General features: G+C 40.8%; 1 protein-coding gene across 1 annotated transcript in view; it reads right to left on the minus strand.

Annotated features, from left to right (window-relative positions):
• The window catches only part of CHD5 (chromodomain helicase DNA binding protein 5), a 568,616-nt gene that overhangs the window by 259,886 nt on the left and 285,911 nt on the right, over nt 1-22,819 (minus strand). Inside the window, exon 27 of the mRNA XM_085624078.1 lies at nt 5,243-5,331. Within this exon, the coding sequence (XP_085480204.1) occupies nt 5,243-5,331 (89 nt within the window). The remainder of the gene's footprint in view (nt 1-5,242; nt 5,332-22,819) is intronic.

The raw sequence follows: 22,819 nt of genomic DNA on the forward strand, positions 1-22,819 counted from the left end.
AAGGGGACAATGAAGCCGTATCGTACCGCAGGGTCCCAAACGCAGCAGTAACATGCCACAGAAGCTCCAGCGATAGATGCCTTCAGGGTAACATCTGGCAAGGGAAGTGAAAGGCTAGGTCTCAACAGGTAGTTCGTAGGCAGAGTCACAGCGTTCAAAGTGGAGGGTGTCCCTGCAACTGTATCCGTGTCGATGGGTTGACGCGTTACATTGTAGCCAGGAGGACTCCGCGCCACCGCCCCTCCGCTCTGCAACATTGTTTCACCTCCAGGAGAAAACATGGGCGGCGGGGGATCCTCCAGCCGGGAACGTCCCGTTGCAAACAGTGCCTCATCGATTCTCCGGGTCAGCGCCCAGCAAGTACTCTGCATTGCCACTTTTAACGCCCCGAGGGCGGCCAATACATCCCCACAGGTCGGGTCTCTCTGTACCAAGCATCGGTCCGCCCTATCCCGCTGCTCCTCCGATGCGGCAATCAGCTCCGGGGCACATGGGCGCTCAGACCCTGCGAGTCCAGGGTCAGCCAGCGTCTCAGCAAGAAGAACAGGCGCCATTGTTATCTCCATCGCAGGCACTTAGTGGCGGGACAAAAGTGACTATGTATACCGGAGATCCGAGGATCTAGACACCGGAAAAACTTCGTGCTCCACTCGGGAACTGCACAGGGCGAGAGCGCCCCACGGTTGCCGTGAGGACCGGCCGTTCGCCGCAGGAAGACACTTCAAAATGGAGTCCGCTCGCTTTTCGTCAGGGTGGCGGAGGAGAGCTAGTATTAGGGGGCTCCAACGTCGTCCACACCACTGCCAGCGCGAGGGGGAGTCCGACCCGGACGTAAGGGTCCGACTCCAGTCGCACAGCCAGCGTTGTCACCCCCGCGACCACCCGCAGTATTCCAGCTCAGCACCCCGTCCACATCCCTCGGCGTCCAGCGGCGGCCATCTACGCAGGTACCAGGGGGAGCGCCGGAGGTCGAAGCAAACACCGAGTCTGCTACCAAACCCGCCGACAAAGGTGTCAGGAGAACGCCAGTCACTTCAGTGCCGGTAATCCACGGCGGTAGAGCGGCGCAGGTCAGGAGAATTGATCAGGATTAACAAAGGAAGCCAGACGGTCCACGGAGCCGGGAGCTCAAGCGTCCGTCCCGTCGGCCATCTTGGCTCCTCCCCTAAAAGTACATTATTAACTCGTATTCTTTGACCTGTGGTTGGCTTTTATAGACAATTGTGTTTAGGTCATCACTTTTTCAATTATATGAACAGCTGCCTGCAAGCACCAAATTAAAATCAGTTTTTAGCTCTACGGAGGTGACTGTTCTACTGGCCGTTGTGATTAAACCTGCTTTTGCCTTGCCAGAATATCTTTAATCCCGTTTTCGACCAACACTCCGGTGTATGGTATTCAAGGGAATGGACATGAAGAAACAAATCAAATGCACATTTCCAGAGCTTTATTGAAAAAAAGGGGACAATTGCAAGGGTTCAAACATGAAATAAAACTCAAACAGAACTCTGACCCAGTTAGTTAGTTCTAGCTAAGAAAACCGATGTGAGCCTCAGGTTTTGTGTTGATTGAAGGCCCTCAATAGTGGTATCATTGTGGATAGTTGTCCTCTACCCAAAATAAATGATTTAATTGCAATGTTAAATGGCGCTTGCATTTTTTCCACGCTTGAACTTGAGTGAATATTCTGGAAGATTTGTTCCAAATTTAGCATCTGTGATGAAACTATTGAAGCAGTTAATACGTAAGGGGTGTGACTTTGCTTGAAAATCCGAACAGCAGAATTCCTTTGAATTTATCAAATCACAAATCAAACGCTACTGCTTTGCAACCAATTTCCAAAGGAATAAAATGTGTCACTTCAGTGAATGCAAGTGCATATGACATGGGGCAGTGTTATCTCAAAACTCTGGGAGCTTTAAATGGGTGGTGAGCCATGCATTTAAGACTCTAACTGAGACTGAGCGCAGATATTGCATAATTGAACGGGAACTATTAGCTTGTGTTTAGGAATCTGATCATTTCAGACACTTCGTGTGAGGTAACAGATTTATCATACAAAGAGATCACAAGCCCTTAATTCCCATTTTGTCTCGGGGGTGAGAGGATTTATACAGATTGCATTGTGAGATTAAGCTCTAAACTTCAAGAATGTTTGACATTATATTTGTTCCTAGTCATAGAAAACAAACTGTGGATTGTGACTCTAGGTAACCTTGGCACAACAAAGAAGATAAGGAGTTGGATAATAAGGATTTTGATGTGGTGGCAAATGTATGTGATGTTTGTTTGGTGAATGGTGGAGAGATGGATGAAAGTCATTGGGTGACTGAATATGGTAAAGATAATGAATTGAAGCTTTTCAAAAATCTTTACCTGAAGGATGACCTAGGAGTAAGTAGTTGGAGAGTTCCCTTCATACTTTTGCACAAGTTGCATCAGGACTCTCTGTAAATTGAGAATTCTTATTTCGTAATGACAAGTGTGTACTTACCGTAGGACCTCGCAATTGTTTACTTGAGTTATGTTACACTGGGCACATGAGAATGTCTGCCTTAAAGAATCAGCAAGAAGGTTTACATTATTGGCCTGGAATGGATGTGGATAGCGACCAATTGGTCTGCATATGTGAAATATGTGCAGCTGCTGATAAAAATTGTAAGACCTGCATTCCTCCCATGCATTCCACAAAAAAACTGAATTTATGTGACATAAGGTGGGTTTAGACATTTTGGGCTCTTTCAGATGCTTGCCTTGTTTTTATGATTTTCCATTTTATTAATCGATTATCATTCCAAATGGCCAGAAGAGATGTTCGTGGAACGCATGACAGTTAGTGTAGTGCTTGAATTTCTCATGATAGTTTTCAGTAGAGAAGGGTTCCTTGAAAAATTGCTCACAGATAATGGTGTTCAGTTTTCATCAGTAGAAATTACTCATTTCTTGCGCATACATAATATAGAACACATAAAAACAGCATTATACGATCCCAAATGCAATGGGTTGGTATAACAATTTAACTGGTATTTAAAAGAAAGTGTCCAGTTAGCCATGGTGGGAGACGTTCTCTTTGTTTTTGCTATTCGAGAAAGATTGTGGTCATGCAGAATTACCCCACACTCAGTTACTGGAGATTCCCCTTTCTTCTTGATGAAAGGGAGACAACCCACATCATTGACTTACCCTCGGTGGTTTAACGTCAAATTTCAGGTTGATCATATTATGAGTAGGAGTTGATGTGGTCAGAGCCAAAGTCATAACAAATTAGAGAAAATCTAAGAGATGGTATGACGATGTACATTGAGTTACTCTGTGTAATATCTCCTTGGGTGATCTGGTTAAAATTTGTTTGGGCAAGCATGTGTGGAAAGGAAAGAGCAAATTCTCTAAACCTTTTCTATTAGCCTCAAGGCTGTATATGGTGTTGGAGTTGTCATTTCCCCTCTGCAACAAGCTGTGTTCAGGGAACAGCATCAAAGGAGACTGCACATAATCCGAGCCTCCCTGTCTTTAATAAAATCTCAATTTTCTTTTCACTACTAGCTTCTAAAAATCACAATTTCTGAGCAGATCAAGGAGACTGCACTTTCCTTTTATTTGTGCCTCCTGTTTCATGTTAACAATTGCGAAATGTTTGACTGGATCCTTTTACCTTGAATGCTCATTCTCTTTTACCAAAAGTAAATCTAGTACCTCCCGGATGGCTGAAGGCTTTCTGACTCCCACGGCTCAAGTATCCTGCAGAATTTGCAATGCGTTTTTGCAATTCCGCATCCACTCTCTGATCTCCCCACATTCCTAGTGGGAATAGTCTGTCAGGTCTAGCTATACCATTGGAGATTGAGTTGTTGGTGGTCCAGAGATGGGGATGATCTGAAGACATAGTAATGTATATCCAGCTTTTCAAGCTTCTGTCTACTTGGGACTATAAGAGACGGCACTGTACAATTTCTTCTCTTGAAGTGCTTTCACTCGATTCCAGCCCTATCATTGCAACCCTCTTTCAACTTTTACTATTCTATATAATGGTTATCAATGAAATCTTTCAGTATCTTCATTATGGTTCAGTGTGCTTTGGACAAAGCAGTTTGGAGTTTCATGTAAGATGCCTTCTGTGCTGCTTGTTAGTATTTCGTTTACTGACATGCATTTCTCTCCAGTGCCTTATCCGTGGGCTTCAGAATCAGCAATCTGAGCCTCGATGGAACTTTTCTTGGCAATTATAATGGCTTGGACAATATTATTGGCCGTCTGTTTTTTTTTTCCTTTTATTTTAGCAATGACATTATTTTATGTATCTTAATGGCTAAACACGTTTCCATAGAGGTACAGAAAATGTATTTTCTGTACCTCTATGGAAACGTGTTTAGCCATTAGACATTTTCTGTACGTGAAGGAAGCTTTAATGTGCTATCTGCAATAGGTAGAGAAAGTCTACACGTGTTCCTTCTAGGTGACATAAGTTACAAACTTGGATACATTCATTTGAGTTACACTATACATGCCAAATTTCCTGCTGGTCCTTCGGGGGGCAGCTGGAGCTACAGACCCTGTGCATTTCTGAGACATTCACTCCTGTAACAAAATGTTTTAAATAATAAAAGAGAAGGCCTGATTTCTTCCTTTCTTAATGCAGCTGCTACGGCAACCAATACAATGCAGCCATGTGGGAATAATTGGACATCTTTAGCTAGCAACGCTATTGTTCAATGGGAGGCTGACTTCCTCAGACCCATTTGGATATGCTGTGTTGGGGAAACATCATTTTAAATACTCGCTTAATCTGTGAATAGAAATTGGGATTTGCAGTCATGATTGTGTTCACAGTGGAACCTGATTTAAAATTCCTCATATGGGCTTACATGTGATAGGGAGGAGGCCAGTAATGATGAGGAAGGCCAGTAATCCTCATTACACCATAACACTATGTTCTACTTTATATTTTCAGAATCATATTTTCTTTGCCTCTCACCTCTGCAGATATTGAGTAAGCTACTCCTGTGGATATCAGGATTAGGTTTGGACCAGGGCTTTCTATGAACTTGGGGGCAATGTTTAAAAACATTAAAAGTGCTGCATTTACGTAATTATACATAGGAATGATTTAAAGACACACATTTTTGACAGTGCTCTAAGTCTGATGGTCCCTACAATAATGAGGAGAAAAGGACTCAGTGCAATGAACATAAAGGGTAACTAACCATGCCTCTTTTACTAATATTCACATTAACAAAAAATGTACCTCAATGTTCCCTCCAACTCTTGCCAGCAGAGGGGGAAGAGGCTTATCCCGGTCACTTTTCAGTTGCCTCCTTGATTGTCTTTTCCCACCTAAAACAAGACCACAGACCACCTGGTTAATTTGTTAACAAATATTACACTTTAGAATTAGCATAATAGAAGATTTAAGTAAGATCTAAACAAGTAGTATTTTTTCTAGAATTACATTTAAACAGGTAAGGTTATATTTATGGCAACATGCTTAGAAACTGCTTCATTCTGATGCAGCAGTTACAAAGACATGCACTGGAATCAGCTGAACATCATCATAATCAAAACTCTGGTGGCATGAGACTCAACATATTGTACAAGTTCTACATTTCATTAACATTCACTAGGTACTCTGTCTGTACTGGGGCTAGAACACTGACCTTTTCTTGGCCAATGGTGAATTTGAAGCAGCAAAGAAATGTCTTCGGGGAAAAGCTATTAGCTTTGCATAAGGTTTTGTGGGTAACAACATGCACACATCCGGAAAATGTGCATTTAACGTATGCAGATCAGTGCACATTTAATAATGCTGTCTCAAGTACATAACCCCAGGAATGTTGGGAGTGATTCGTGCAGCACCACTACTCGTTAGTTGAGTTAGTAGAGTTAAGTGATCTAGCATTCTCCCTCCTTATGAAGAACCATCTGAATGCTCAAGCAACCCTGTGTCCAACTTGCTAATACTAATCCCACTGTAAAACATGAGCTAGACCTAGCACAAGCCCATTGAAACCATCAACATACATTTGTTAGCAATTACGAGAACATTGTTCCCTACTAATAATTCAGAAACTAGAAACCTGATTTCTAAGCTACATCCTGAAATCACTCACAGAGGAGAAGAAAGGGATGGAGGGGAACCCTTTGGTATTCTAGCCTCTTTAATTGCACAATATCTGAAATTTGAGTAATCAACAGTAAAATGTATTATGAGAGAACTCCTCTCAGTATTAACCATGGTGCTGTACCGCCCCCCTAAACACTGTACTATAGTTCTGGGAGAATTTCAAATTCTATGTAACCAACTTCAAGGTATGGACAAGAAGATACTGGCAACGGGGGAGAGGTTCAATATTCACTTACAGAAATGCACAGTGGTGAAAGAACTTCTATTGCGATATAGCTTAGGTGTTCAACAAAAGACCTTAACCTATTAGGTGGGCACGCTGCCAAGATCTCGTCCTAGACCCAAGCCTACCGGATCAGTTTTGCCTCAACTCCGTATGTATTGGAGATATCAACTTTTATTGAAATTCTACATTCTCAGCCCTCTATCTAGTGTGAGCTTCTGCAAGCCTTCCCAAAAAACATGACAAAAAGTCTGAAACATATTTCTCCTAACACTCTGTTGTTCACGCAATCCACACCCACCAAAGCAATATCATCAGTCATTTCTAAACCAATGTTATAGGATTCTCAAAGGTCTTGCACCACTTAAAACTATAAAACAATAGTGAACAATGCATCTATCCAAGCTTTCGGCAATTCTCAGCTGAGTTAAAATACAAGTGCATGAAGCTGCCATGCTAATGGCTGAAAACCCATGATGAGAGATATAAGAGAGGCAGTTGGGCAGCAAATGTTGCCCATGGGCCTGACTTTGGAACTGGGGACCCAGGTTTGAATCTTATCCTCTTCCAAGGATCTTGTGATTCTGGGAAAATCAATTACTATACATGTACCAAACAAATCGCGTTAACTGCTTCACACGTGAGGCACTCTTATGCTTTTGGGCCAATTTTACACGTAATAAAACTGCAAACAAAGGGTCTCATTTACGAGATATTGGCTCAGGGCAGTATTGCAAGAAATCTTGCGACACTGCCCTGCGTCAAAAGGAAAGGGCAGGAATGTGCTGTATCTATTAGATACGGCGCATTCCTGTTCTTTTCCCGTGTGCTGGCGCACAATGGGCTGCCATGTGCCAAAGTAGGCACCCTTGCTCCATAGTGCCAGGGTGTCTTAGTTGTAGGGGTGATTGTTTTTGTGCAGAAAGGGGCTCTTTCCTGCACAAAAGAAATCACAAGAGGTGTTTTCCTCTTCTGTGTATGCTGCAGAATGCAGCACACATTGAAGGATAAAATCGAGGCGAAATAAGGATATTTCTCCTCGTTGCACCTCCCTAACGACACACCTGGGGTGGAATTAGAATCTGACGCATTCCCAGGTTTATGATTCCTCGTAAATCTGGGAAGGCTTTAGACTCCATTGATGGTGCATGGGAACACCCACAGCAACACCCATGGCACGCCCCTTCCATGCAGTGTTCTGCGTGAAAGGAGCACATATTTACAAGGTAATGAAAAGTCATGTAAAGTGGCTTTGCGTGGGTTTGCAAATATTCTGCGCCACATTGCGCCACCAGAGCATCAAAAAAGTGATGCTCCAGATGGGCAAAAGTGCCACTAGGAGCTTCGTAAATTAGGTCCAAAGTGTGCCAAAGCTCCCCATGCTATCTGCATAAGAAATCGTGCATCCATGAAACTCCTACACTACTTACTAGCAAATCTTCTCAGGTAAAGATTAATCATGGGAATGATTTAGGCTCTATAAAGAGCTTGCATCTTTAAACAATAGACTGGCCCCAAATGTAGCTTCATTTGAATATTTATGTATTTCCCAAGCTATCTACTTAGGTCTTTAAGATCTGGTTGGGATGTTGCTGTAGTCTTATTTGACCTCTCATAGACTTTTGACACTGTAGAACACAAGAAAAACCCACGTCCGTGTTCCCTTTTCCTTCCTCCTTTAGACCGCAGCTCCCTGCACGCCGGTCTACATTCGATTGACGTCCTACAGGTAACTCCCAAACGGGTACCTGCTTTGTTTCGACAAACTGCGTCCTCACTCCTTTACCCTGACCACATGCCCCCTCTGTTCTTGCAACAGTTCCAGCCGAGCGGATTCTCTCCCCTGGATTCTCCATCTCCCATAGTGCCATCAGGTATCCCTTAATCACTTACCTAGCACCTTCTCTGTTTTACTCCTTTCCCTCTGGGCTCTACTCATTCTGATTACCCTTCGTTTTCCTTTCTGATTCTATACAGCACTATTCCAGAATTAAGTAACCATCGTCCTGATGATGACCTTGATTTAAATAGGTCGAAATGCCATTGACTCCACAACGCCATTCGCGGCCACCAAAGGGTCAGTCACAAAAAAATGAAATTGTACTTGTAATTGCAAAAAACAATTGTTTGACCCCCACAATTTATTGTTTTACTGTTTTTGCGCCGCTTCACGTTGTTCTTTAATCACTTGTGTCACTGCGCCGTTCACTCACTGCAACACTTCCAGTGCAGTTGGTTGTTATGGTTACTGCAATCTAGTTGTATCATAGTGCTACTATAACTATATGCAAATAACAACCCTTCCACTCTACCTTGGTCTCCCTTGTTCCCCCCCCCCCCCACTTGTGTGATTGCTACACCTTCTATGAACAATCCCCCCTGAATGATATACCAGTTCAGACATTGTTTTTTTGTTATAAAGCTTACCCGGTCTCGGCTGGGTCAACGGGTTTACTCCTGTTTCTGTTTTCAAGTTTAGCAGCTTAGCGCCAAAGCAGGCACCCTTGCAGCATGGTGCAAGGGTGTCTCCATGCAGGGGAAGATTGTTTATGTACAGGAAGATCCCCCTTCCTGCACATAAACAATCCTGGAATGCCTTTTGTAACCTCTATATGTGCTGCTTAATGCAGCACACACAGAAGGATTATTTATGTGAAGAATGGGTGATGGAGTAAGGACTTTTATAAAAGAGACTTGCTCGGATGCAATCTTCTCAAAATAACTCGCAATACCATAATAATTGTGTTTGTGAATACTAACGTGCATTACAGTTCACACATTTAAGTATAGGGGAAGCTTGCATAGGTGTCGTATTAACAAGTAACCAGAGTGTGACTCAAAATGGCTTCTAACGCAGAATTCTGTACTGCGCATGCGTCAACTATATCTACGTAGTAATAACGAGTCTTAGCTTGGAGGGAAATCTTTGCAGCTACGAAATCGCTTTTAAAATGGCCGCTTGAAACTCACATGTTAAAGCGCATGCTTTTGCCAAAACTAAACCCTGCAACTTTATTAAAATGCGAATGCAAAAGATTTTTATAAGTAAATGGGATTAGAGTAGAGATAGGTGGTATACAGTGAAATCATTTTATTTTGATTTCTAACATGTTTCTTTGAGTCTTTCTTCTTAGTTCGTATTTGGGCCTCAGAACAATACTGAAGTCTATGTGCCATTTGATACCCAACACATGCGCATTTGTAACCCGCCAGGAACCATGATGATGTACTTGAACTCCAGCCAAGGCCACGATTGCTACATGTCCTGGGAAAGAAGTTGTCTTCCTGAATAATGAATGAGAAAATTATTAAATGTATACATTTATTGATAAAAATGTGAAATGCGGGTGGGAAATAAAGCTTGGGAAAATAAATCTAAGGGGCGGGAACGATGAATAATAGACTAAAGAAAATCGTTAAAACTTAGCATGGTGAGAAGATCATCCCCCTTCCCTGTCCAATCAGAATTAGGAGTTCCATAAATTTGAAACCTTTAGGGGTGGTACATGCCATTAGAAGGGTATAATTGAGGTAGTTTAGTTAGCTAGTTATCGCTCATACTGCCGAGATGCTGAGAGACCGGTATGCTGTCCGAGAACTAAGCAAATATTGAAGAAGACTGAAATTGCAGTTTTAGAGCCTAAACCCTAGAATTGAGGAGGAAGATAGTATCAGAGAGGGGTGCGACGCAGGCGTCGTATCTAGAAGAGCTCATCTATCCTGTCCCTGAATCCTGTCTTGAACCATTGTCACCTGATCTGTCCCAGTGGACCCTTTCCAGCTCCTTGCCCAAGGAGTTGGTTTTCACACCATCCTAGTTAACTATAATTCTGTGTAGTATGTCATTGTATTTCTCTCTTTGTTTCTCCCTATTCAAGTACTGTCATTGTGATAACATTGTTTAATGATTTTTCTGACATATTTTATTTCCTTTCTTGGAGAAATGGTGTACGAATTGTATTTGGGATCTTAGCTTACATTGAATTTAACTAGATAAACATTTAAAACTCTCCTGAGTCTGTGGTTATTTAAAAGATTTTATTCTATGTCAATTTTTACCTACAAAAGTTAACTAAAAGGTCAATTGACCAGAGGAAAGTACATTTGGTCAAAAACGTTTGGTAAGAAATGATGAGATAAATTCATCTTACAGGCATTAGTACAACAAATTGACCCCAGCGGTATTTACTAGCCTATGTGAATGTGTGTGTGTTTATGGGCCCAGGTGAGTATATGGCAGTTGAGTACCTGAGGTTGGTAATCCGCTGGATCAGTTTTTCTGGTAGCAGAGCTATGGTTTTTATTAACTAGTTAGGGGAAAATATTGAATTTGAATTATTAATTATGTATTAACAAACCCGTTTGTACTTTGTTTTATGTTGTCTGGATATTCCCGGGAATATTGAATAGCGGATGGTGAATGGAAACCACACTGCAGTGAGGTTACTCGTTTGTTAAAGATAGCGCTGAAAGGCTATGCAAGGCTGACAGTGCTGAATTAGCGATTAATTTGAAGAAAAGTGAGAGTGATTGATAGCAAAGAGTTCCCTGGTGAAACTTTGGTCTTATATCACCCAGAAAGGATAATACCGAAGGAGTAGCAGGTTTGTCGGCGCTTGAGTGAAGAGTAAGCAGAAGAGTTTTACTCGTAGTGTGTGAAGAGAATGCAGAAAAGTTTTACTTGCAGTAAATGTAAATTGACTTTCTGATTTTAGCGAAGCAAACAGAGTAGCAAATGTTTCTGTGTTGTCATTTAATACATTTTGTATGTATATTGAAAGAAAAATAAGTTATTTGTGTTACCTTGTAAAGGAGGGGTCAGTTGCGGGTACTGTACTGACGTCACAGAGGGCCGCGCTGGGATTGGTTGGAACAGCGGGCATGTGCCTGACGCGAAATTGTAAAGGAGGGGTCAGTAGTAAGGAGTGATACTGACGTCACAGAAAAGCCGCGCTAGTATTGGCTAAACGCATAGCGTGAAACAGAATTTGATTGGTCGGAGGAATAGAAGCCACGCTAGTATTGGTCAAGTATTAGAGCAAAAGCGAACATTTGAATGATTAGTAAAATAGAAGCTACAATAATAATTGACAGTGGGCTTTTGCATGTGGAGACACAATCCAACTTTAAAGGTATTTAGGATTTGCCAGAGAACAATATATAAAAAGATCAACACCCAAAATGTACCAAGAAAAAAAAATGACATTTATGCAGAAAATTAAACATTATTTTAAAAAGGATAAACCCATTAAGACTGGAGAGGGAATTCTTATCCCTCCCCCGAAAACGCCCGCATCACACATGATGATGGAAAGAGGCTATCATACTTGTATATGGTTGGAAAATTGGATAGAATATACAAAAAGTGATGGAGTGCTAGCTTTTCCAGAACATGGTACGTTTAATGGGAGAATTCTAAATAATCTGAGATTAAGAATGAATGAATTAGAGCCCCAACCAAGATTAACACAATATGAAGCTTAAGAGGAATGGGAGACTGAAGTATTTGAGCGCAGAAGTAGCAGAAGCTTTAGAGGGTTTTATCCTAGACTACCGCACGAATCACGAGATAATCAGATGAAACAATGGAGACAAGCAATGATGGCTGAAGGATTTTATCCTGTACCAATGGCTGAGGAACAGTCAGGAGGCAAAAGCACAGAGAAAACTAAACATTTAACCATGACAGGTAGTGGAGGATTAGATGATGATTTTTTGGAGGACATTTTATTGAAAAACCCTCCACCTTACCAAGAAGGACTCAGTAGTGCCCCGGTTTTGGGAACACCATTGGCTCCACAAGTTATACATGACCCAATGAATGGAAGGGTACTTCAGGAAAAGGAAATAGGTGCAATAAACAAGAATAGAGAAGAATTAATACAGAAAATAACCCAAATGAGTATCCACCCTGAAGCGCTGACTATACCAGTGACTATAGGTCCGATGGTTGCATTATATGGAGATAAAACAATCAGTCACAAACCACCAGTCATGTCCACACCTACAATTGAACCCAGAAATGAGAAAATAATAATTGATGATCAAGGCAGAGAATGTGATTCGGTGATATCATTAATGGATTTACCGATAAGAGGACAGATAAATGAAACCCCGAGAAGAGATACACCTAGTAGTTCAAAGGAAGTACAAATAGAGACTTCAACAGGAGTCAAGAGTGCCACAATAGTATCACCAGAAGAAATAGAAAGATGGGCACAGGGAATAGACAAGCCAAAACAGCCACTGAAAATGTTGAATATTTACAAATTGAAAGTGGAATTGGAAGAAATGATAGCTGGAAACGTGGGACTAGACAAGCTAAATACTAACAGTGAAGAAGAGTTACTGTTCATTTGTAGAAGTATCACTAGAAATACAAAGATATATCATGAGAAATTGACAGACTTACCCTCTGAAATGGGAGTTGAAATAGGGAAATCCAAGGTATTACAGAAACCATACAGAGCAGAATTCAGTGATAAGGACTTGGAAAATATGAATGTGTCCGGAAAAGAATTGCAGGTTAAAGAATTGATGACCATTTTACAAAAATGGGGTGATCTGGACAAATGGAAAGCTAGATGGATGAGTAAAAAGCAAGAAGCACATGTCAATCGAACAACTTCTGAATTTTTGTTGAAAGAAACAGGAAAGGTAGAAAGACTATGTTCATTGAGAGAGGTACCGGGAGGAGGATATGTACATGTTCCATGGACCAGACATGATATTTTGTCATTTATAAATGACTTCCCGAAGTTAAGAGCAAAACCAGTTGAATGGTATCGGCAAGTTGAAAGGTTTGTGAAGGTTTCTAAAGTATTGTTAAAAGATTTGGATGGCTTATTTGACATAGTGGTACCTGCTGATTTATGGACAGAATGTAAAATTACTGTTGATTGGCCTAGTGATGAATACCCGAGAGATGCAAAAATAGGAGCCCCTTCCGCAGAGGTAATGAAGAAATATCACCAGGCGATCACTTTCTTGAAAGGGAAAATTCCTCCAAAAGAAACAGACTGAGTAAAGATAGATAGAACGACCCAGAATAGAAATGAGTCTCTACATACTTATTATGAACGCTTACTGCAGGTATTTAAACAGTATAGTGGTTTTGAGAACATTGGAGATAAAGATATGGGACATTTTGTGTATCGATTTGTGACAGGATTGTAACCAGAAATTGGAGACATGATTCGTCAGCACATGTTGTGTTGGTAAGCAAGACCAATAGATGACATTCTTAAATACGCAAAGTATTGCGGAGATGAAATTGACAATAGACGAAAGAAGTTAGAAGAAAAGGTGATGTGGGCCCAAGTTAAATTAGCAGAACAGCAGGAACTCCAACTAAACAGTCAGACAGGAAATCAAGGAAAGGGGCAAGGCCAAAGTGAAAATAATGGGGGAAAACAAAAAGGACGAATGAGTAGAGAGGAGGCAAAGAAAAAGTTTCCCTGTCATGGGTGCGGAAAATTGGGGCATTGGAAATACGAGTGTAAAAATATTCAGAATAATAATGGCCCAAATCAAAATTTAAATCCACAGATGCAGAATGAGGTGATAATGAGTCAACCGCAGCAGGTTGTAAATCTACAGAGTCAGTTGCCACCTGCCCCTATGCCAAATTTTGTGAACCAGGCCAAGTACAGTGCGGACACCGGATTTCAAGGAGGAAGTGGTAAGAAATATTCTGTAACATCACAATTTCTTTTGCAGGATAATCATTTCGACTAATGACGGTGGATGGGGGGAAGGAAAAGGAGTGCGCACTTGACGCATCCTTACCGATAGATCAGTCAGGTCCATGTATTGATGGTAAAGTAGAAGGAAAAGATAATACCTTTTTGTTGGACACTGGTGCTACCCGTTCTACTGTAAGAACAGCGACATCCCAAACCTACCCCTCTCGGGAGAAGCGATCCAAGTAGTGGGCGTTTCAAATAAACAGATTAGAACCCCTATTACAGAACCAATGGAGGTACGCATTGGCAATTTCAGGGAAATGCACAAATTTGTGGTGTGTCACTCCAGTCCCGTAAATTTATTAGGAAGAGATCTACTGTGCAAAATGAACTGCACAATATTTTGCACACCGGACGGTGTTGCAATTCAAACCCCAGATGAAGTCTACAAAATCATGTTAACTAAACAAGGCACAGAGGTAGACGAGATGTATTCCATGATGACAAAAGACGATTTACCAGATGAGGTCAGAATGACAGTAAATCCTGATGTGTGGGATTTTACAGGAAAAGATGTAGGGTTAATGGCAAATGTAGACCCAGTGAAAGTAACTGTGAAGGAAGGTGCAGTTTACCCAAATACTCGACAATACAAAATGAGTCCCAAAATCAAAGCTGGTGTTGCAGCAGAAATTGATTGAATAATTGAACAAGGCATTCGAAAAGAAATAATGAGCAGTCCATGTAATTCACCTATAATTGGCATTAAGAAACCCAGCGGGAAATATAGAATAGTTCAAAGATCTAAGAAAGATTAACACGATTGTTGTACCTTGTTGCCCGGTATTGCCCAACCCAGCAGTAATTCTGTACCAGATACCAAGGAAGGCAGGATGGTTTACTGTAATCAATCAGTATCTTTTTTCATTTAAGTTTGAGGACCGTATTTTAGTCTGGAACCGCGTTCCTCAAGGGTATACTGAAAGTCCTTCGATTTTTAATCAAATATTGAAAAAGTGCTTAGAAACCTTAGTGTTACCCAGGAGATCAGTACTGGTACAGTATATTGACGACTTGTTAGTCGCGTCTAAGACAAGTTACTGATCCAATTGCCTTGTTAAATCATTTGGCTGATGGTGGACATAAAGTGTCCCCTGAAAAATTGCAGTTTTGCAGACCCGGAGTCATCATCATCATCATCATTTAGTCTTTATTCGATTAAAAATCATTAAAGACCCGGAGTCAAATATCCAGGACACCAAATAGAACGTGGAGTAAGGAAAGTGACCCCTGAAAAAATAGAAATAATAAGACAAATAAAATTGCCGCAAACCCAGAAAGAAATAAGAATGTTCCTTGGAGTTGTGGGATACTGTAGGCAGTGGATTGTAGAGTTCTCCTTGCTAGCAAAATCCCTTATACAAATGACCAAGATCCAATAGAATGGGATTATGAAAGTATGGAAGCATTTGTGAAATTACGGAAGTGTCTGTGTGAAGCCCCTGCCTTAGGTATGCCAGATTACTCAAAAGAATTCGCACTGTTTTGAAATAGTTGTGCACTCTCAGTCTTAACCCAGAGACATGGTTTAATGCGACGTCCAGTGGCATACTCCTCTGCTACTTTGGACCCTGTAGCCTCAGATTTACCTGGTTGTTTAAAAGCAGTAGCTGCAGCCTGCAAGAGTCTGGAACAAAGCGAATTAATTGTGATGGGACATCCGGTAAAGGTGCATGTTCAACATTCAGTTGAGATTCTTTTAACAAGAACTCAAACTCAGTATCTTACTCCTAGTTGGATGACTATGAAAGAATCATATTGGGTGTTGAAAACGTGACAATAGTCAGGTGTACCGTACTTAATCCTGCCACCTTATTACCAGATGTATTTGGAGAAGAGGTGAGAGATGAAATCGAGCACGAGTGTTTGAATGTGACTGAACTTTGCATCAAACCCCGTCCAGACTTACAGGAAGAACCTTTGAAGAATGCTGAACATGAGCTATTGGTAGACGGCTCGTGTTTGAGCCATGAGGAGGGAGGACTAAGTGCTGCTTACGCTGTGTGTACATTGGCTGGAATAGTCGAAGCATCCTATTTACCAGGAGTCAAATCTGCATAAGTAGCAGAATTGATAGCTTTGATTAAAGCTTGCAAAATTGGGAAAAATTGGAAAGTAACGATTTTTACTGATAGCCAGTATGGTTACGGGGTTGTGCATGATTTTGCGCAACTTTGGATGCAGAGGGATTTCTTGACTTCTTCAGGATTCCCAATTACAAATGGAAATTTCGTAAAAGAACTGCTTGAAGCAATACAATTGCCAAAATAAGTGGCAGTGGTCAAGTGTGTCAGGAGATGACTATGTGACAGCTGGTAATAGGTATGCTGACCAGGTTGCCCAATACTGTGCCAGAAATAAATTGGCGGTAAACAAGAAAATTGAGCAAGTGGAATTAGCTGTCAACTTATGCTACTCTCAGGATTGGAAACATGGGAAGAAGTAAGACAACTAGAAGATGAGGTAGAATTGAGAGAAAGAGAAGAATGGGTGAAAGTAGGGTGGCAAAAAAGGGCAGAAGATGATGTGTGGGTTTACCCAGATGGCAGGCCAGTAATACCAGACTGTATGCTTTCACAATTGGCTAGGATGTATCACGGAGACACCTACATAGGCAGGGATGCTATGATCAGACTCTTTAGGCAGGATTGGTTTAATCCAAAGTTCAGGAAACGAGCAGAAAGTCTATGCCAGAGATGCTTGCTCTGTCTACAAATGAATCCAGGCCGAAAAACAGTGGTCAGTATGGGAAGAATTGGAAAAGCAGAAGGTCCATTTATAAGGCTACAAATAGATTTCATACAATTGCCACCTTGCAGAGGTTTGAAGTACATACTTGTCATAGTTTGTTTATTCTAACGGTGGGTGGAGGCATACCCTACTAGAAGAAATGACAGTATAACAGTTGCCAAACTATTGTTGAGGGAACTGATTCCACGGTTTGGTTTTCCAGTAACATTGGAATCAGATAGAGGGTGTCATTTTAATAATGAAATAATTTGACTAATATGTGAAGCATTTAAAATTGAACAAAAACTGCACTGTGCATATCGCCCAGAGGCTTCTGTAGTGGTAGAACAAATGAATGGCGCTATAAAAACAAGACTGGCAAGGGTATGTGCATCCACCCCACTGGAGTGGCCTGATGCTTTACCTCTTGTTCTGATGGGACTCAGAATCATTCCAGACAAGAATACAGGATTGAGTCCCCATGAAATACTCATGGGAAGGGCAATTTAGCAAGCATGTATACCAGGACACAAACTGTTGAATATATCTGATGATTTGGTATTGGAATATTGCAAAGAACTGGCTGATCTAGTGCATTCTATCTCTCACCAGGTTGGAGAGGACGCAGTTGCCAGGCAGCCGGATCAAGCACATGATCTAAATCCGGGTGACTGGGTGTTGGTAAAGAATCACACTCGAGAGTCGTGCTTAGCACCCAGGTGGGAAAAAACAAATCAGGTTATATTGGTTACAACAACAGCAGTGAAATGTGCAGGCTTGCCTAATTGGATTCATGCAAGCCATACTAAGAGAGTACCAGCACCTGACGAGGAAGGACCCCAACTGACTCAAGCAGTTGAGGCTGCAGAAGGTTGTGCAGCTGAAGGATCTAGACTAACAGATCCTGAAGTAGCTGACCAAGAACAACCGAGCATAAGTCAGGATGACTGGATACCAGTGGTTGACATACCTGAAGTAAATGTGAGAACAAGAAGCCAAACCCGGTTAGAGAGACTGGAGAATAGTGAGGACCAGGCAGGTATAGAAGAACAAGCTCAGGAAAGTGAAAATACAGCTGTTGGAGAACCTGAGCAGGATCAGACAAGGAGAGAACAATCTACTCAGACAGAGGTGGATGAAATCATTCATGAGTCTAAGGAGGGACAGATAGGTCTAGAAGAACACGTTCAGGCTGCAGAAAACCAAAGTGCAGTAAGACCTGAGCAGGACCAGTTAGGAAAAGAAGAAAAAGTTCAGGTAGAAGAAGAAGAGAAAATCTAAATAAAACCTGAACAGGGTCAGGCCATGGAAGAAGAACGCATCCAGGCAGAAAATAACGTTAGAGAAATAAGCCCTGGACAAGGACAGACAGAGAGGCACTCTGAAAATGAAAATAACCAGATTGTGCCGCAACTTAATGAAAATAAAAGAACACTGGAAGACAGTGACAGTGCAAGCAAAAAGGGTCAGAAGAGGTGATAACTGGCCAGGTGGTGTGAAAAGGTTAAAGTATAATTTCAAGACAATAAATGAAGAACCTGAACAGGTAGACGAAATTTCTAGTCAGTCTGGGACATCTACTGATAGGCCCAAATGAAGAAGTCAAAGATTAAAAGTATTGAACAATAAATTCAAGGGTCCTGCATGGACATATGCAATTCTTGAAGAATTCGAGAATCTAGATTTAAATGAAAAAAGTGATGAAGAAATAAATGCAGAACAGATTGCCGAAGAAGTGAGACCAACCTGAAAATTCCCCATGAATTTATATTTCACAAATAATTCGAAAGTAAAGAAGAGAAATCTTCTTAGCCCAAAATGGCTGATGATAGAGCTGCTGGAAAACCAAAACGAAATTGTATACAAAGGACATAGAGTAGCATTAGAAGCACCAGATGAGTCTAAGACCAAAAGAGACATAGTAGATTTAGGAGCATCAGATGAGTTAGATATACAGCACATTGTGATAAATAATGACATTGCTTTAAATGTATTTACAACGTTATTAGTACAATATGTGGACACTATGGAAGTCAGTGATTGTTATGTGTGTATGAAATTACCTGCATCTGTAGCAGAAGGTGTAACATATCACCATATTCCCTTAACCTATGGTATTTCTTGTAGTATTTTAGCAAGTTTGTTTTATAGAACAGGAAAGTTACAATATTATTATTATAATGTAGATGTGATTTTTTCTGAGGTTCCTATGCGAAAGAGCATGAACCCAGTTCTTAGTACTAAAGATGCCCAGTTTATGGAAGAATATTTTCTAACTATGAAAACAATAGATATAGCTGAAGCACATAAGCACAATCTAACATGTAAATTACACGAAGAAGAAAATATATTTTTGAATTTAGTTGAGCAAAGGAGACAGGACTTCCAAAGAAGGGTTTCTGAACCGAATACCTCAATGGGCTGAGAAAGAAGAAATTTATACAACTGGCAAGACTCATGCTGCTATGTCCTTGGACTTTGAAAAGAAAGGGAAGATCTGCCTCCATAGATTAAAGACTGAATATAACAATGCATTTATTGGTTCCAGTGAATGAAAACATAATTTCTGAGTTATTGAGGGTTGGGGACTAAAAGGTGGAACAGATCCAGTATTTCCTGGAGTTTATTACGTGTGTGGCAATAAAGCCTATTTCAGGCTGCCTGATCATTGGTACGAGAGTTGCTATTTTGGAATAGTATTCCCAAAGGTGTACCATGTGAAAAGAATCACTGGAAGCAATGAAGACGCAAAGGAACTAGCACGTACTAAGAGAGCTAGTTTTTCAGAAATGGTAGGTGATATATTTAGTGCATTAATACCTTCAGTGGGAGTAATTCTGAATTCACTGAAAATTTGTCAGCTATCTACAGTTGTTGATCGGTTATCAACTGACATTGCTGGACGATTTTTGATGATCAACACGGAAATGGTTGCAATTAGATCTATGGTTTTGCAAAATTGACTTGCTCTTGATATATTATTGGCAAAAGAGGGTGGAGTCTGTAAAATGCTGAAAGCTCAACATTGTTGCACATACATTCCAGTCAAAAGTGTTGAAATTGGAGGATGTATTAAAAATATTACAAAATTGGAGGAAGATTTGAAATCACTGGAAGTTGACAGTGTATGGAAAAAACTAACAAATAGTATCACTACCATAGGGAGCAGGTTTTCTAACATAGGTAAGAGCATTATAGGTCAAATAATATTGCCAATACTTTGATTAACACTATTAGTCTTAACAATAATGATATGGTTCAAATGTTGTAAGAAAAGAAAAAGATATGAAGTGACCGAAAAGAGAAAGAAAAGAAAATACGATGAGATACAATTAGAAGAAATGATAGGAGATTTATATAAAAGGATGAGGAGTTTACAGTACAATAATGAAAAAGAAGGAAATGGAAAGGTTGAAGAAGGAATTGAGATGTGTTGAAGTTGGCATCTGATTTGGTGGTGGGAAATTAGTGATGGCATCACTAATTTCCCACCACCAAATCAGATGCCAACTTTAACTCTGATGCCATCAGAGAGGGGATTGATGGAGCAAGGACTCGTATAAAAGAGACTTGCTCAGATGCAATCTTCTCAAAATAACTCGTAATACCATAATAATTGTGTTTGTGAATACTAACGTGCATTACAGTTCACACATTTAAGTTTAAGGGAAGCTTGCATATGTGTCATACTAACAAGTAACCCAAGTGTGACTCAAAATGGCTTCTAACAAAGAATTCTGTACTGCCCATGCGTCAACTACATCTACGTAGTAATGACGAATCTTAGCTTGGAGGGAAATCTTTGCAGCTGCGCAATCGCTTTTAAGATGGCCGCTTGAAACTCACATGTTAAAACGCATGCTTTTGCCAAAACTAAACCCTGCAACTTTATGAAAATGTTAATGTGAAAGATTTTTATAAGTAAATGGGATTAGAGTAGAGATAGGTGGTATGCAGTGAAATCATTTTATTTTGATTTCTAACATGTTTCTTTGACTCTTTCTATTTAGTTCGTATTTGGGCCTCAGAACAATACTAAAGTCTATGTGCCATGTGATACCCAACGCTTGCGCACTTGTAACCCGCCAGGAACCATGATGATGTACTTGAACTCCAGCCAAGGCCACGCCCGCTACATGTCCTGAGGAAGAAGTTGTCCTCCTGAATGATGAATGAGAAAATTATTAAATGTATACATTTATTGATGAAAATGTGAAATGCGGGTGGGAAATAAAGCTTGGGAAAATAAATCTTAGGGGCGGGAACGCTGAATAATAGACTAAAGAAAACTGTTAAAACTTAGCATGGTGTGATGATCATCCCCCCTTCCCTGTCCAATCAGAATTAGGAGTTTCATAAATTTGAAACCTTCAGGGGTGGTACATGCCATTAGAAGGGTATAATTGAGGTAGTTTACTTAGTTAGTTATCGCTCATACTGCTGAGATGCTGAGAGACCGTGATGCTGTCCGAGAACTTAGCAAATATTGAAGACCCTAATTGATTAGAAGAACATCGCGGAAGAATCGAGGAGGCACAGAATAGAAGAAGATCGCAGAAGAATCAAGGAGGAAGATAGTATCAGAGAGGGGTGCGACACAGGCGTCGTATCTAGAAGAAGTATCCTGTCCCTGAATCCTGTCCTGAACCTTTGACACCTGATCTGTCCCAGGGGACCCTTTCCAGCTCCTTGGCCAAGGGGTTGGTTTTCACACCATCCTAGGTAACTATAATTCTGTGTAGTATGTCATTGTATTGCTCTATTTGTTTCTCCCTATTCAGGTACTGTCATCGTAATAACATTGTTTAATGATTTTTCTGACTTATATTTTATTTCCTTCCTTGGAGAAACAGTGTACGAATTGTATTTGGGTTCTTGGCTCACATTGAATTTAACTAGATAAACATTTTAAACTCTACAGAGTCTGTTGTTATTTAAAAGATTTTATTCTATGTAAATGTTTACCTACAAAGGTTAACTAAAAGGGCCAGTGACCAGAGGAAAGTACATTTGGTCAGAAAGGTTTGGTAAGAAATGATAAGATAAATTCATCTTACAGGTATTAGTACAACAAATTCACCCCAACGGTATCTACTAGCCTATGTGAATGTGTGTGTGTTTATGGGCCCGGGTGAGTATATGGTAGTTGAGTACCTGAGGTTGGTAACCCGCTGGATCAGGGGGACCCTCCTGTACATGAACAATCATTGGCCTTTTGCTGTTTTCGTGTGTGCTGCACAACGCAGCACACATGAAAACAGCAAAAATGAGGAGAAATGCAACATTTCTCCTTGCTTTGCCAGGTTAAGACCAGGTTTTTCTTGGTCTTAACTCTAGCGCTGCTACTATTTACGCCTTCCTTGTAAATAGGAGGCAGCGTCAGAATCAATGGGTGTTGCGGTGGAACGCCCACCGCAACAATCATTGCCCTCCCCTTTCATGCTAAGTGTAACATGAAAGGGTGCTTATTTACAAGACAGTGCTAAGCAACGTTAAGTGGCTTAACGCTGCCTTGTAAATAAGGCGAGGTCCCTATCGCCGTCACTAAAAGTGACGTTGTGATGGCGATAGGGGCTTGTACCTATGCGAAACGTTAATGATCTTACGCCAACAGATTGGGATTTGCTTAAACTATTAACATTCATTAAAAAACTGTTAGGCCTCATAATCTTGTGATTGTACCGACCTTCTACATATTTCCGCTTCTCACTTGCATCAATGGTCACTACACTGCTTGCACTTATCACTTTGCACCAAATATTATCCTGCCACCAGCTTGCCTTTATTTTCTTTGCTTGGAAAACCTTTTTTACAGATTTTTATTTCTAACTAGCATAGGAAAGAAAATATTCACACAGTTATTCCTGATTAATGTAAACATTCTTGAAATAATTTCCATGTGAACACTCTGGGCCTCATGTACAATCTTTTGCCGTAGGGCAGGGTCACAAGCCACAAGAAAAAGGCAGGAATGTTCCGTATCTATCAGATAGGTGCATTAAT

Source organism: Triturus cristatus, chromosome 1_2 (assembly GCF_964204655.1).
Source record: "Triturus cristatus chromosome 1_2, aTriCri1.1, whole genome shotgun sequence".
In the NCBI taxonomy this organism is placed as follows: domain Eukaryota; kingdom Metazoa; phylum Chordata; class Amphibia; order Caudata; family Salamandridae; genus Triturus; species Triturus cristatus.